The sequence below is a fragment of the Aethalodelphis obliquidens genome, unplaced genomic scaffold (genome assembly GCF_003676395.1).
Source record: "Aethalodelphis obliquidens isolate GAN/ISIS:26980383/991018 unplaced genomic scaffold, ASM367639v1 scaffold17, whole genome shotgun sequence".
Lineage (NCBI taxonomy): Eukaryota > Metazoa > Chordata > Mammalia > Artiodactyla > Delphinidae > Aethalodelphis > Aethalodelphis obliquidens.
The window spans coordinates 15,936,451-15,949,356 of NW_020837961.1; the positions used below are offsets into that span (position 1 = coordinate 15,936,451).

At 38.7% G+C, this 12,906-nt stretch overlaps 1 protein-coding gene across 7 annotated transcripts in view; it reads left to right on the forward strand.

Annotated features, from left to right (window-relative positions):
• The first annotated feature begins 859 nt into the window (after window positions 1-859).
• The window catches only part of RAP1GDS1 (Rap1 GTPase-GDP dissociation stimulator 1), a 155,828-nt gene continuing 143,781 nt past the window's right edge, over window positions 860-12,906 (forward strand). For 4 of the 7 annotated variants that reach the window (XM_027116951.1, XM_027116957.1, XM_027116953.1 and 1 more), the window contains exon 1: window positions 924-1,042. In XM_027116951.1, the coding sequence (XP_026972752.1) occupies window positions 1,039-1,042 (4 nt within the window). In that variant the 5' untranslated portion in view covers window positions 924-1,038. Of the gene's footprint in view, window positions 1,043-12,906 lie in introns of all 7 variants that reach the window. The other 3 variants (XM_027116955.1, XM_027116952.1, XM_027116954.1) reach the window with 3 other exon arrangements.

Consider the following 12,906-nt stretch of genomic DNA (forward strand, 5'->3'; position numbering starts at 1 on the left):
ACCGTGGCGACCTTGTTCCGGCCGCGTTCCAAGGGAGCCGGGCACAGCTGGGCACATCCCAGGAGGGTGGAGCCCGACGGCCAGGGCACCCTCGTTACTTGGCTTTTCAGGTGTCCTCCGGGGAAAGGAAGGCCGCACTCCTCTAGGAAGGAGAACGACACACTCTCCGAGGACATCCCGGGGCGATCACTCCTCTCGCTGCCCGGACTTCTCTTTTTAAACTGGTCTTAACTGTCCCGCTAATATTGAGCGCCTTCCCAGGGGCCGCCCAACGAGCCCACAGGCTGCTCTGAAAACGGGCGTCCCCAGGTGTCTTATCTCCAGAGGCACTGGCCTCATCGCCAGTAGGTCTGTTTCAGGACGTCCGCTTTGCTTTCCGACCACCCTCCCAGGTTTGAGGAGGCCCAGCGTTTCCTCCTTCGGGAAATTCCCGCCTGTGCACCCGGGCTGCCCCCTAATAAACACCGGCCCGTTTTCCGGGTGTGGGTTGGTGGGGTCGAGGTAGCGAGCCGGAGGGTAATAGTTCGGGCTCAGGGTCCCTGCGCCCAGCTTTCCCGAGGCTCACCCTCCGCCCCTCAAGCTGCCGCCATCAAGCTCCTCCGCGTCGGAGGCAGCCGGCCGGCAAACACACGCCCACCAGCACGTTTAGATTCTCTCGCCCCGGGGTGGGGGGGAAGGGAAGCACTGAGCATGCTCGGTGGGGAGGGCGGGGCGCTCCCGGACCGCGCGTCTAGGCGGACGCCGCTCCAGCAGGCTCGGCGCCTCCGCCTCCCGCCCGCGGAGCCGCGCCCGCCGCAGGCTGCGCCCGCCCGCCCCGCCCTACCCCGCCCCGCCCCCCGCCGTTCGTCCCCGCCGCGGCCGCGCCGCCTGCAGCAGCAGCAGCGGCGGCAGCAGTAGCTGCTCCTCCCCGGCGGCCGCCCCCCGCGGGTCCCTCCCTGGCTGCAGGAGAGGCGGAGGTAGAGTGAGGACACAGCGCCGCGCCGCCCGCACCGGAGACCTTCGCCTCGCCCTGCCGGCTCCTCACCCTCTGGGAGGACCATGGGTAAGTCATCCTTCCTCCCCCGTCATCGCCTGACATATTTCTCTTTCTCGGCGTGTTGCAGGGTGGGAAGCGTTTCTCGCGCAAAGTTGCCGAATTTCTCAAATCCACTGGTGTGAGGCAGTGGCTCTTCCTCCGGGGAGAGTCGGCGCACGCGGAACGCACGCCGAGTCCGTGGGCTGGGAGGGTCCTGAGGCGGGGTGGGGTCGGGCCGCGGGGCCGGACCGCCCGCCTGGCTCTCGGGCACCTCGCTGCCTCGCCTCCCCTCCTCCATTCTTCCTGCCCGAGCCAGTGCTCGGGCACCACAGAGCCTGCCTCGCGGGCTCGCATTCGCTGCCCCATCCCGGTTTCTTCGGAGGCCGCCCGTTTCCTTTCTCCCGCGGCTGCTGGGCTGGAGGCTCGGGGCGGACCGCGAGAAAGACCACTTCACGTAACTTCCCTGCCAGGGCGACCTTTCCCCATCTTGGGGACTGCCCATCCCAAGGCGAGGAGGTGCGAGCAAGTAGTTTGTGCGGGAGATTTTACAACCTGCACGGAAATTATTTTCGGTGGGGGAGAGCGGACAGTCTCATAGGTTGAAAGGATGACTTGTCAGAGGCCACGAGGAACGTGAGGGAGGATGGATAGAGCCCGCTAGCTGTTGAATTAGTGTTGGGTGGCTACAGTGTGCAATATTCCTGTGCTCAACCCATTTTCTTGGTTCCTTCGCCTGTCTACTGTAGCAGGGAAACTGCAACCTGCCTGTAACATGTTACCGAACTTACATGTTAGTTATTCTTTCCCAGCTTCACTTGTCGAAATCTCCATAATCCGATTTTAGTTCTTTCGCATTAATATCAAGAGTTTTGGATGAGATATTTAAAAGCAAATATGTTTTATAAAACTGCATGTAATTTAAACCTAAATTTTTTTTCATAATATGTTGCTTAATTGTTAAGTTCAGTAATTGCAGAAACGTCTCTTGGATGCTGTAATGTAATTAAAAGACGAAAGTTTTAAAAAAATAGTAGCAATTTGGAATGCCATACTTCTGCAAGTTCCCCAGTTTGCTTCCATTCCTGTCTATCATAGTTTCCTCTTTTTAAAATTTGCTACATTGGCATCTGTCAACTTGGACTTTTCCCACCCCTTCCTTGCAAGTTATTTTAAGCTTGAGATGAGCGTGGTCCTTTCACCTGTCAATACATTGCCCAACACGTACAGAGTTAGGTCATGGCAACTCCGAATCTTCAAAGAAGTATCTGGTGTCGATGGAGCCTACTTGAAAAACAAATGCTCCAAGCTCTGATTCAGACCTTTGGCCGTATATGAGGAAGAGGTCATTGTTACAAGAGGAGGTGGTATGAATGAAAAGTGAATCTAGGTCCCAGAATTTTATTTTCACTTGTTCAGTTTTTTCCTTTTTAATGTACTATTGGTATGCTGACAGATTTCTGTAAAAATCGGGTGGCCCATTTATATGTATCTAGTCTTTCTCTGGGAGTAGAATTTTAAATAAATATTAGTTCGGATTATTGGACACATTGTGTCTTTCCCTTGAACATAACAAAAATTTTCTTCTTAATTGTAGGCACAAGTTTGGCCTATATAAAATATATTTCCCCATGTTTCAAGGTGAGCTAAAAAAAAGTCTGTTTAACTAAAATTTTAACTTACATGTTAAATCAGTACCTTTTCAGTAGAAAAAAATCCATTCTGTTGCAATACCAGTGAAAAAATACTTAAATAATTTACTTAAAAATAATTAATCTTGAAAATCTTGAATTCTTTACTTGATTTCAAAGAAACCCCAAATAGAAATCCAGCAATCTCTCTCTCATTTGAAGCTTGTCAGATATACTTTGATTAAGCACTCTCTCTCCTTTTACCATTCTGTTTGTACCTTGCTGGAAGCTTTATAGCCCTTACGTAATCTGCTTTATAATGGAGTTGTTAAGGTGTGTGTGTTGTGCATTTAATCATGTGTTCCAGAAGATGAAATTTGTGTCTTAGGAATTTTTGAGTACTCTACAGTGCTTACCACATAGTATGTATTCAGTAAATCTTTGGTGAATTAATTGTTGAACTGGAAACCTGTCTGTTATTTTCAACTTGTGAACCTGAAAGTATGGGCTCTGAACAAACGTTTAGGTTGGTAGGTATTATGGAGGTGATGGAGATGTGAAGGAAGTGGGAACAGAGAAGTATAATTACATTATGACTGCTCTTCTCTCTCTCAAAAAAAATAAGTTGGGTTGTCTCAGAGGTACGGGTTTTGGAGCAGCCACCAGGCAAGCTATTTCCTTCTACACTGCTGTTTTCAGTGGTTTAGTTTGTGATCAGTAGGTACGTACTATAATGTAAAACTGAAACCTTAGGAAGCAATGTTATATTCGAAGCCAAGGAAGTTATTATAACAATTCATATGTACATAAGGGGTATACTGATTAGTGGTAGGGGGAAAAATCACTTTTTAATGTCTTTTCAAGAAATAAATACAGTGATTTTTTAAAAAGATATTGTCGTGGCAGTGATTTTTCGCCACAAGAGAGTGAAGGAAACTGACTTCCTGTGTAGTCTTATGGACCATGGCTGTTATTTTATGTATATATTTTTTTACAAATACACAGATAACTAAATAAAGTATGAGTGATACAAAAGACATTAACATATTTTATAGTTTCAGAGGATGGAGAGGAGTTTTCAGAAAAACGATGTTATTTGATCTAATGGTTGGTTAAGCTTCTGAAAGGTAGAAATGAACAGAGACTGTTAATCAGGATGGGAGCAGAGGGAGAGAAATGACATAAAGGAAGATACAGAGAAACATTCAAACAGTTTCAGGATATGATTAAATAACCATGTTTGGCTGGAGCAAAAGGTAAGGAAATAGTGGGTGACAGAGATGAAAAAGTTGTAATAGGTAAAGAACAGATAATGGAGGACCTTGAATGCCAAGCCGACGAAGTTTTTAGGCTTGACTTGTCTATTGAGGGACTGTTAAACTGTTTTTATAGGTAAGTGATGGAGCACATCTGTGGTTTAGGAAAATTAATCTGTCAGTTGAGTGCAGGATGGATTGGATGAGAAACTGGAGAATAATTCAGAAGGTGGTTGTTGCAGTTTGGGTGAAAATATATACCGTCCTGAACCAGCCTGTGGCAATGGGAATAGAAAATTGCAATAAAGAATATGGAATTAAGAAAGCAGTCATACATTGTTGCCTGGGCAATAATGAGAATGTGGGATCTTTTAAATATCTGTTTAATCCACGGGAAGAGGAAACGTGAATGAATAGTCAGTTTTGGACCTGATGTGTTGGACTATTTAGTTTGCCTTTTAGCTTCTCTGCTTCTTGATGACAGGGACTCTCCTATTAGGTTTTGAATACATTTCCTAACACTAGTGTCTTGCATGTAGGAGCTATGCAGTAAAAATCAGTTGACTAACCAAAACTAGGTAAAAAATATTTAACAGTTATTTTAACTCTCAAGAGAGGATTTGAGCTAGAGATCTGGATGTTATCCACAATTTTCCTGAGATAATATTTGAAGTTAGGTAGGAGGATGAGAGTCAACAAAGAAAAAGAAGAAACTTTGTCCAAGGTAAGAATCTTGAAGAATGCCCCATTGTTAAGGAAAAAGAATGAAATGATTTGACACCAGAAAAGACAGTAGTAGGTAGGAGTGAAAGACTAGAATAGGCATATGGTTGATTTCAAGAGTGAATGGTCAATAATGGCTGTTGCTTCAGAACAGTAAGAGTAATAGGACTGAGAAAAGGCTCCAAGCTGATGTGGTTTGGTTAGGATATTACCTAGGGTATTTTCTAAAAAGCAGCTTTACGAGGTATGATAGCTATGGAGGTCAGTTGTAAAGGCTAAGTGGCTAATGAGTAAGTGGAGACAGAGTTCTCTATGTATAGTAGTGCAATATTCCTTGCCCCGTTTAAATATCTGTACATAAGCATAGTTATGTTTAAACATTTTTTAAATGTCTCACTTTATGTGGAATGACATGTGCTATTTTTTTGCTGAACAATTTGTAATCTCACCATAGTGCGTCACATTTCTTTGACATTCCATTTTTTATGTCTTTGTGACTTAGTATAGTGTACTTTCTGTTTTTGCAGTATCTGTCATGTAGAGGGAGTTTAGAAATGGTTTTATAATTTTACATGACAGTTTGCATAAAGGATACTCTACTAATGAATGGTTTTATCACTTTATTTATTATTCATCTTTGTGAATTTGGGATTTCTCTAGTTATATGTTCGCCTCTAATTATACTCTTAATTCATGGAGTTTTCTTTTTCTCTGTAAGTATGTATAAGCCTTATGCATAAGTCTTTTTTTGGTTTTTTTTGCTTTTTTTTTTTGGCTTGCATTTCTAAGTCCTGGAATAGTTTCGTAGATAAATAGTTAAAATTGGTACTTTTGCTTATTCTTTATAAGTCAAGGTAGAGCAATAAAATATTTTTATAAGCTGATAATCACTAAAATTTATTATTTTAGAAGAGCATAGATTATATATTGACTAGTTCAATAATTTTTCTTATTGGCTTTATACCTATTTTGTATATGCCCACTTTTTTTTTTCATACGGGAGAGAGCTAGATTCATTATCCTTGGCAGAGTCATATTTTCTGAAGTCTCTAGTACTACTATTTGGAAAGTTATAATAGCCTTAATTCATTTTGAGAACCATAGAGTTTTAATTTTCACAGTGGAATGTTGGAGTTTCTAGGTGCCTTTAGGGAAATAGTGTGATTGCTCTCTCCAGAGATTCCAAATCAGCTGAACTGAACTTGGCGATTCTGCAGTTATCAGAGGCACCAACAACAGCCGTAAAGAATTATGTAAATTTTTAATATCCCCTCATGAACATCAGGAGGGATGGAGAAGGAAGATCATCTCCTTTGGGAACTCCATGTTAATTTTAGATAATCAGATGTTCAGATAACTAATAAGGAAAAAATTTAATTTAAAATGCTTTCCTAGACATTTAACTTGACAAACAGCTCTTTCTTATGGAGAGAAGAGCCAAAAAAAATTAAGGTATCAGAATAGGTTATAAAGTCTATTTTGGTTCTAAAATTCTGCAATTCTTTGAAACTAAACTTTGAAATATACTCAATATCATTGATGTCTTAAGTGTGTTATAATCATCCCTATATAACTTGTTTTTCTTTATTGTTCGAAGGGCAATGTCTCCTTGAGGTAGAAACTTCTGAGTATGAACCAATTTGTTAGACTTGTCTAAATAGATGGCCTAAAATACCATTACCCCTGCTGGCTAAGATATGGATGCTGAATTCAAATTGCAGAGTAATGTAATTCTCTCAGTACATCTATTTATACAACTTTTGTCGGTAGAAGCGTTCCAGGAGTTAAAACTAAGAATTAGGATAGTGATAAATGGGAGTAGTTAAATTGAGCTGCTAGCCATAATTGGCTATACTTACAAATTCTAAAGTCCTTCTGACTTTTTGTTCACAAAATTAACTTTTTCCATATGGGTTCTATATCTGACCCCTTCTCTAAAGGCTGTTTTGCTCAATTTTATCCATGTTTATGGCTTCAATTACTGTCTATATGCTACTGATGCCTAAAAATATATATCTGGGCTCTATCTTTTTATCTAGTAGACGGTTAGACATCCATCCCTACATGCATAGTCAGTTCAAACTCATTGAGTTCAAAACTGAATTCATTATGTAATTTTTAATAATGATAACCAGAGGTACGTTGATTAACGTTTTGCCAGAAGCCTTTCTCCAAAAGAGCTCTGATTGTGGTGGTTGATTTCCTGTGAATGCATAGTCGGGAAGAAGTGAGATGCAGCACACCATTATATAATATACCCACCATACAGACATAATAGCCTCATGAGCACAGATAATAATAAAAGGTAGTAAAGTAATTAAGTAATGATGAGTTTTGACTATTAATAACTTTGTTTTAATATAACTTATTTAATTTTAAGTTTATAAAATTTTTGATAATGGCTATTTTAATAATTGCCTCACAAAATTCCGAAAAATTTAATTATCATTATCTCATGGGCTGGTGCAAGGAGGCCCCAGTACACCTTCGAAGTAATAATTATCATTTATTACCATTTATTAAGAATTATTGATGTCAGTAATCATGTTAAACTTTACATTTTTTAATATTTTTTTAAATAGTTTTAATCTCTTCAACAGTTCTGTGAAGTGGGGGACACTATCCCCATTTTATTTACTCAAAGAATTAAATAATTTATCCAAGGGGACAGAACTAAGTCTCTAAAATTCTGTTTGAGAGCATTGATTCTCACACTTTAGCTTGCGTAAGAATCACCTATAAGCTTGTTAAAAAAGAAAAATTACTGGGCTCACCCTCAGAAATTCTGATTCAGTAGGTGTGAGATGGGCCAAGAATTTGCCTTGTCAAGACATTTCCCAGACGATGCCGCACTTTGAATAGCATCACCATAAAGCAGAGGTCTGCAAACTTTTTACATAAAGGGCCAGATGGAAAGTATTTTAGGCCCTGTAGGCCGAGAGGCAAAATCAAGGATATTACAGAGATAAGAGTGAAACTATATATGAGAAAAAGCAAATATCCACAAAATTTTTATTGACTAAATTCAAAATATAACATGAATTGAACATGATTGTAAAATACAGGTCTCCGAATGAAAAGATTGTAATTCCTTTTTTGAGATAGCAGTTTCCTTTAATTGGGACTTCCAGTTACCCTATCATCAAAATTGATTGCAGTTGTTCACTTGTTCATGCAGATCTGTAAAGGCATTTAATTGATTTTGTCTTTGAAACGTTTTCACACAGACAGGTACTACCAAATGCTGCTATCAATCATGGGCATGTGATCTTAATAATCACATTGATTGTATGGAAGGTATTTATAGAATTCTTTTAGATTCTCTTGATAGTTTCCATTTAGTATGCTGTTTACACTGCAGATTAACCAACTGAAAGTTAGATGGAAGTTCCTCAATTGCATAGTTAAATGGATTTTGATATATGGAAGTTTCTTTTGCACTTGCAGTGAGGTCTGAAAAACACTGCTGGAACTGTAGTTTGAGCTTGCATAATATATCTGTTGCACATTTGTATATGCACAGAGATCTTCTTGTTTTTAACTTTTGACAGCGCAAGAAATGTATAAAGCAGATTGATGGTTACTTGTGATTTGAACAGTGTTGTCAAAATGACTTAACACGGTATGTTTCACATATAAGCACTGTTTTGCCTTGACTTTCAGGTCAGATTCAAGGAGACATTATCTAATCTGCAGCAAAATATCATTTCCAAAGGTATTCATTGTTTGATAATAATGGTTGAAGGCACTTCTTATTGTTCAGAAATTTCAGTCTCACCATTGAGCTAAAAAAAAAAATCACTGTAAAACCGTACAACTGCTAAGCCCTTAAGCTGTTGTGTGGTAAGGCAAGTTAGGATATGCAGCTTCTATTTCTTATCAAAGTACAAACAACCGACAGTGGTTAAATCTGTGAGTGTGAATGAAGTTGATACTATTGGTTCAATCATACATGTTAGTTTAAAATATTTTTCCCACAAAATACCTGCTGATTAATAATATAATGAAGAAACATAGACTTTAAACACCTTATTTTCACAGACTTTATAAATTTATTCAACTAAGCCTTTTTCTGTTCCTCACATGTTTTTACCACCATCAGATGTAACACATCTTAATAGATTCCACTTCAGGTTGTACTGAATTAATGTTTTCTCAACTTTAAAAATATCTTTGTCTCTTCTATGCAGTCTTTATAGAGGCTCTTCTTCAGTCACGTTCAGCCTTGACTTCTCGAAAATAAGGACACTATGCAGTATCACAAATATCTATCTGTTAATTTATCAAGGACCAAGGAAAACCTTTTTAAAATTATTTGCCTTGTCTTTTAATTGAATATTGATATTGCTCCCAGTGCCCTTACCTCTTCAGGTAGCTATTCTCACTGAAAGAGTTTTCTTAAACGAGTTTTTTCCGCCTCTGGAAATGTTTCTTTGGTTGCTATAGTCAAAATACAGTTTAATTAACTCACCACGAGTAAACAGCTTTCCTTGCTTGACTAATAAGTGAGCCCCTCAGAAACTTAGTTAGTTTGCAACTTCATTTTCTCTTTTTCTTTTTGTGAAGAAATTCTGCTATGATGAGGTACTTTGTTTTATTTATTTTTAAAAATTTTTATTGGAGTATAGTTGCTTTACAATGTTGTGTTAGTGTATACTGTACAGCAAAGTGAATCAGCTATACGTATACATATATCCCCTCTTTTTTTGGATTTCCTTTCCATTTAGGTCACAGAGCATTGAGTAGAGTTCCCTGTGCTATACAGTAGGTTCTCATTAGTTATCTATTTTATACATAGTATCAGTAGTGTATATATGTCAATCTCAACCTCCCAGAGGTACTTTGTTTTGTATTTTCTAATTCCTCTGACAATTACTTTCCTATGAATTGTGACTATGATGAATACTTAGTCTGGTAATATAGATACATGTTGAATTTTTCTAGCGTAGCTATAGTGTCATTGTGTGATACAGTGGTTTGCCATTTCATTCAGTAACAAAATAATCCATATGTCACTTTAAACATTAAAAGCATGATATTTGAAGTATACTTTTTTTCTTCATTTTGATGTGATGGTCAAAGTGAAATGTTGTGGTGTGGCAATACACATGGTACTCGAAACACTGAACAGTCATAACTGTGTCACTGCAATTTGTAGTACGTCAAGCAATGAGAGTACCACATATGGTTGCTCTCTCAACGACTCACCTCTGTCATAGTGAAGTGAACACAGGTGTAGACAATAAATAAAGGAATGAATTATGTCCCAATAAAGCTCTATTTGTGGACACTGAAATTTGAATTTCATATAATTTACACATTATGAAATATATTCTTCTTTTGACTTTTTTCAACCATTTACAGATGTGAAACCATTTGACTCGTGGGTTGTATAAAAACAGGCGGTGGGCCGTAGTTGGCCAACTCCTGCTTTAGAGTAATGCTATACTACCTCACCTTTCCCCAAGACTTTTTCTCCATTATGCATTCCGTAACTCCCTGGTGGTATCACCATTTATCCAGTCAACTGTTCCTAAAATCTAGAATCATTCTACTTCCAACACCCTTTGGGTTCCCTAAATTCTAATAGTTCTACCTGCTTGAATCAGTCCTCTCCTCCTTTCTCCACTGTAAACATGTCAGTTCACCTCTTGAAACCACTTTACTAGTCTAACAGATGTTCTTTCTCTCAGCATTCCCCCTCTTAAGTTCTTGCATGCTTCTAGAGTACTCTTTCTAAAATGTGAATCTAATCATTTCACTCCATAGATATTTTTTTCAATAGGTTTCCAACATGTATAACAGGGTTTCCAAACTCAAATGAAACTATATGATTAAAGAGGGTTAAGTGGTGACCTTTTCACACATATGCACTTTTTCTTTTGCATACTAAATCTAAAGGAATATTTTATTTCCATAAAAATGTATGCTTTCTTTCATTTTTCTTGACAGAATGTCTTTTTGTCTTTCATTTTCTCACCTTTGATAAAAGACAAAGTTTAGAAAAATGTTTCTCTACCATAATAAAAAACAGCAATGAAAGCATGATGAATTGTAACTAACGCTGGGCCTCACTGAAGGGCTACAACAGGAAATGGTGGGACTATGGCCAACTAAGAGAGTATGTGCCCAACCTAAAAGAGGAATGCCCTACTCAGCTCCAGCCAGTTTTGCCATGTACAGATGAGGGCCCAAGGAAGCCAGATTTTCAGACTTTTCAAAAGAAACCAGAGATTACACTTTTATCTGAATACTTCAGATTGTTAGTTTTCGGAATTGTAAGACCCAGGGCCTCAAACAATGACGTCTATCTGGCTCTGTCTCTTTCTGTCCAGATTATGGAGCTGAGGCTCAGTGAGATTAAGAGACATACCCAATTTCACACATTTAGTTAGGGTCAGTGTCAGATCTAGAACCCTTATTTCCTAACTCCTTAACTAGTGTTCTGTTCATTATACTAGGCCAGCTCCAATCTGTTAATGAAAAAAAGTGCACACACACAGGGGCGCGCGCGCGCGCACACACACACACACACACACACACACACACACACACACACAAACAAGCTAATAACAAGGATTTATTCAGGTGAATAGGATAGTGGAAAACTCTTTACCCATTTCTATTGCTAGAGTCCAGGTCCTTACCTCAGCTACTACTGAGACCATTTCTTAGTTGGCCTCTTGATACTAGACTGTGCTCTCCAGTCTTTTCTACGTGCTACGACCATCTTTTTTTAAGACACCACATTGATCATGTCACTTCCCTACACAAGATCTAATATTGCTTCAATTGTTGACCACATCAAGTCTAAACTCTGCTTAGCTTTCAAAGTCCATAGAAATCTGCTACCTCTCTTGTATTTCTCACTGCTCTTTGAAATACATCTTCCTTTATCCTAAATATTCTTCGTCAGTGATACCACCAAGACACCACTGTTCATGTTACCCCTTCTTTTAGAATAACTTTTCATATTCATTCTCCTTAGTCCAGCTCATGAAAACTACTTCTGACCTCTCATACTGACCTCTTATTGTTCTCTGGACACCTCTTACTTCTTGGACTTCTATAACACATTCAATAATTCAATAATTTTAGTTGATCAGTGTTTCATATTTCTTATTGGCATTCAGTAAATACTTGTTTGTTCAGTTATAGAGTCACTACAGGTTCAGGTCAGTCTTCTCCTAATTTAACAGCATTACCCTATAGTGATGATAGACATGTCTGTAACAGAGCTTGCAAACCAGCAGTCCATGGTCCACATATACTCTGCAGAAGGATTTTTTTAGCGAAGTTTTAGAAATTGGAATTAGTTGTCAACATTTAAATAATCAGGAAATTTCTGATAAAAATCTGCTTCACCAACTTTTCTTGAAAAATTAAACATTTAGGATCTCTGAACCTATATTTCTATTGGTGACAATCAATGATAGTTGTCCTTTAGGCAGGGTATAAGGTCCCCAGTTCATTACTTCTTATTATTATCTTTTTTTTTATAAGACACTTCTTTTACCACTTTATTTTTATTGTTTTGTTTGTTTTGGCCTCACCGCCCAGCATGTTGGATCTTAGTTCCCCTACCAGGGATCAAACCCGTGCTCCCTGCATTGCAAGCTCGATTCTTAACCACTGGACCACCAGGGAAGTCCCTCTTACTATTATCTTAAATCCTACAAATCTCACTCGGTACTCTCTCACTCTTGAAAGTATTTAAATTTGCAATGTCTGAAATTTCTGTTATAGCTTTTGAACTACTAAAGAGTTAATTGTATTCAAACTTCTGATAAAATTGACCTTATATTACTTTTGAAAATTAATACATTTATTTTAAAATTAAGAAATTGTTGTGAAAATTAAATCGTACAACTAGTCAAGAGCAAAGTTAACTATCTGTGATATATATGGTCATCAGTGATGATTAAACTGAATTTTCAATTGACCAAATGATATAAGAAATCAAAGAGATAGAGGATGGAATCTCTGCTTTTCCGTAAATTAATTAATTGTTTAGTATAACCTTTTGGCAAGTTAGTTCAGGTCTTTAAATCCCCATTTCATATATATCCTTAAAATATTATGTTATTATTGAATAGGAACCAAATAATAGATTTCAATTAAAAATGGAAGGGGGATGCCCATTTCATACTAATATAAATTATCATATGGAAAACTTCAAGCTCAGTTACCTAATAAAGACCTACTAGCCCCCAAACCAAGATCTGTTGTATTTTTCCTTCCTTTTTTGACTCTCAAGCATAAAATACATTTTCTAGGGCAAATG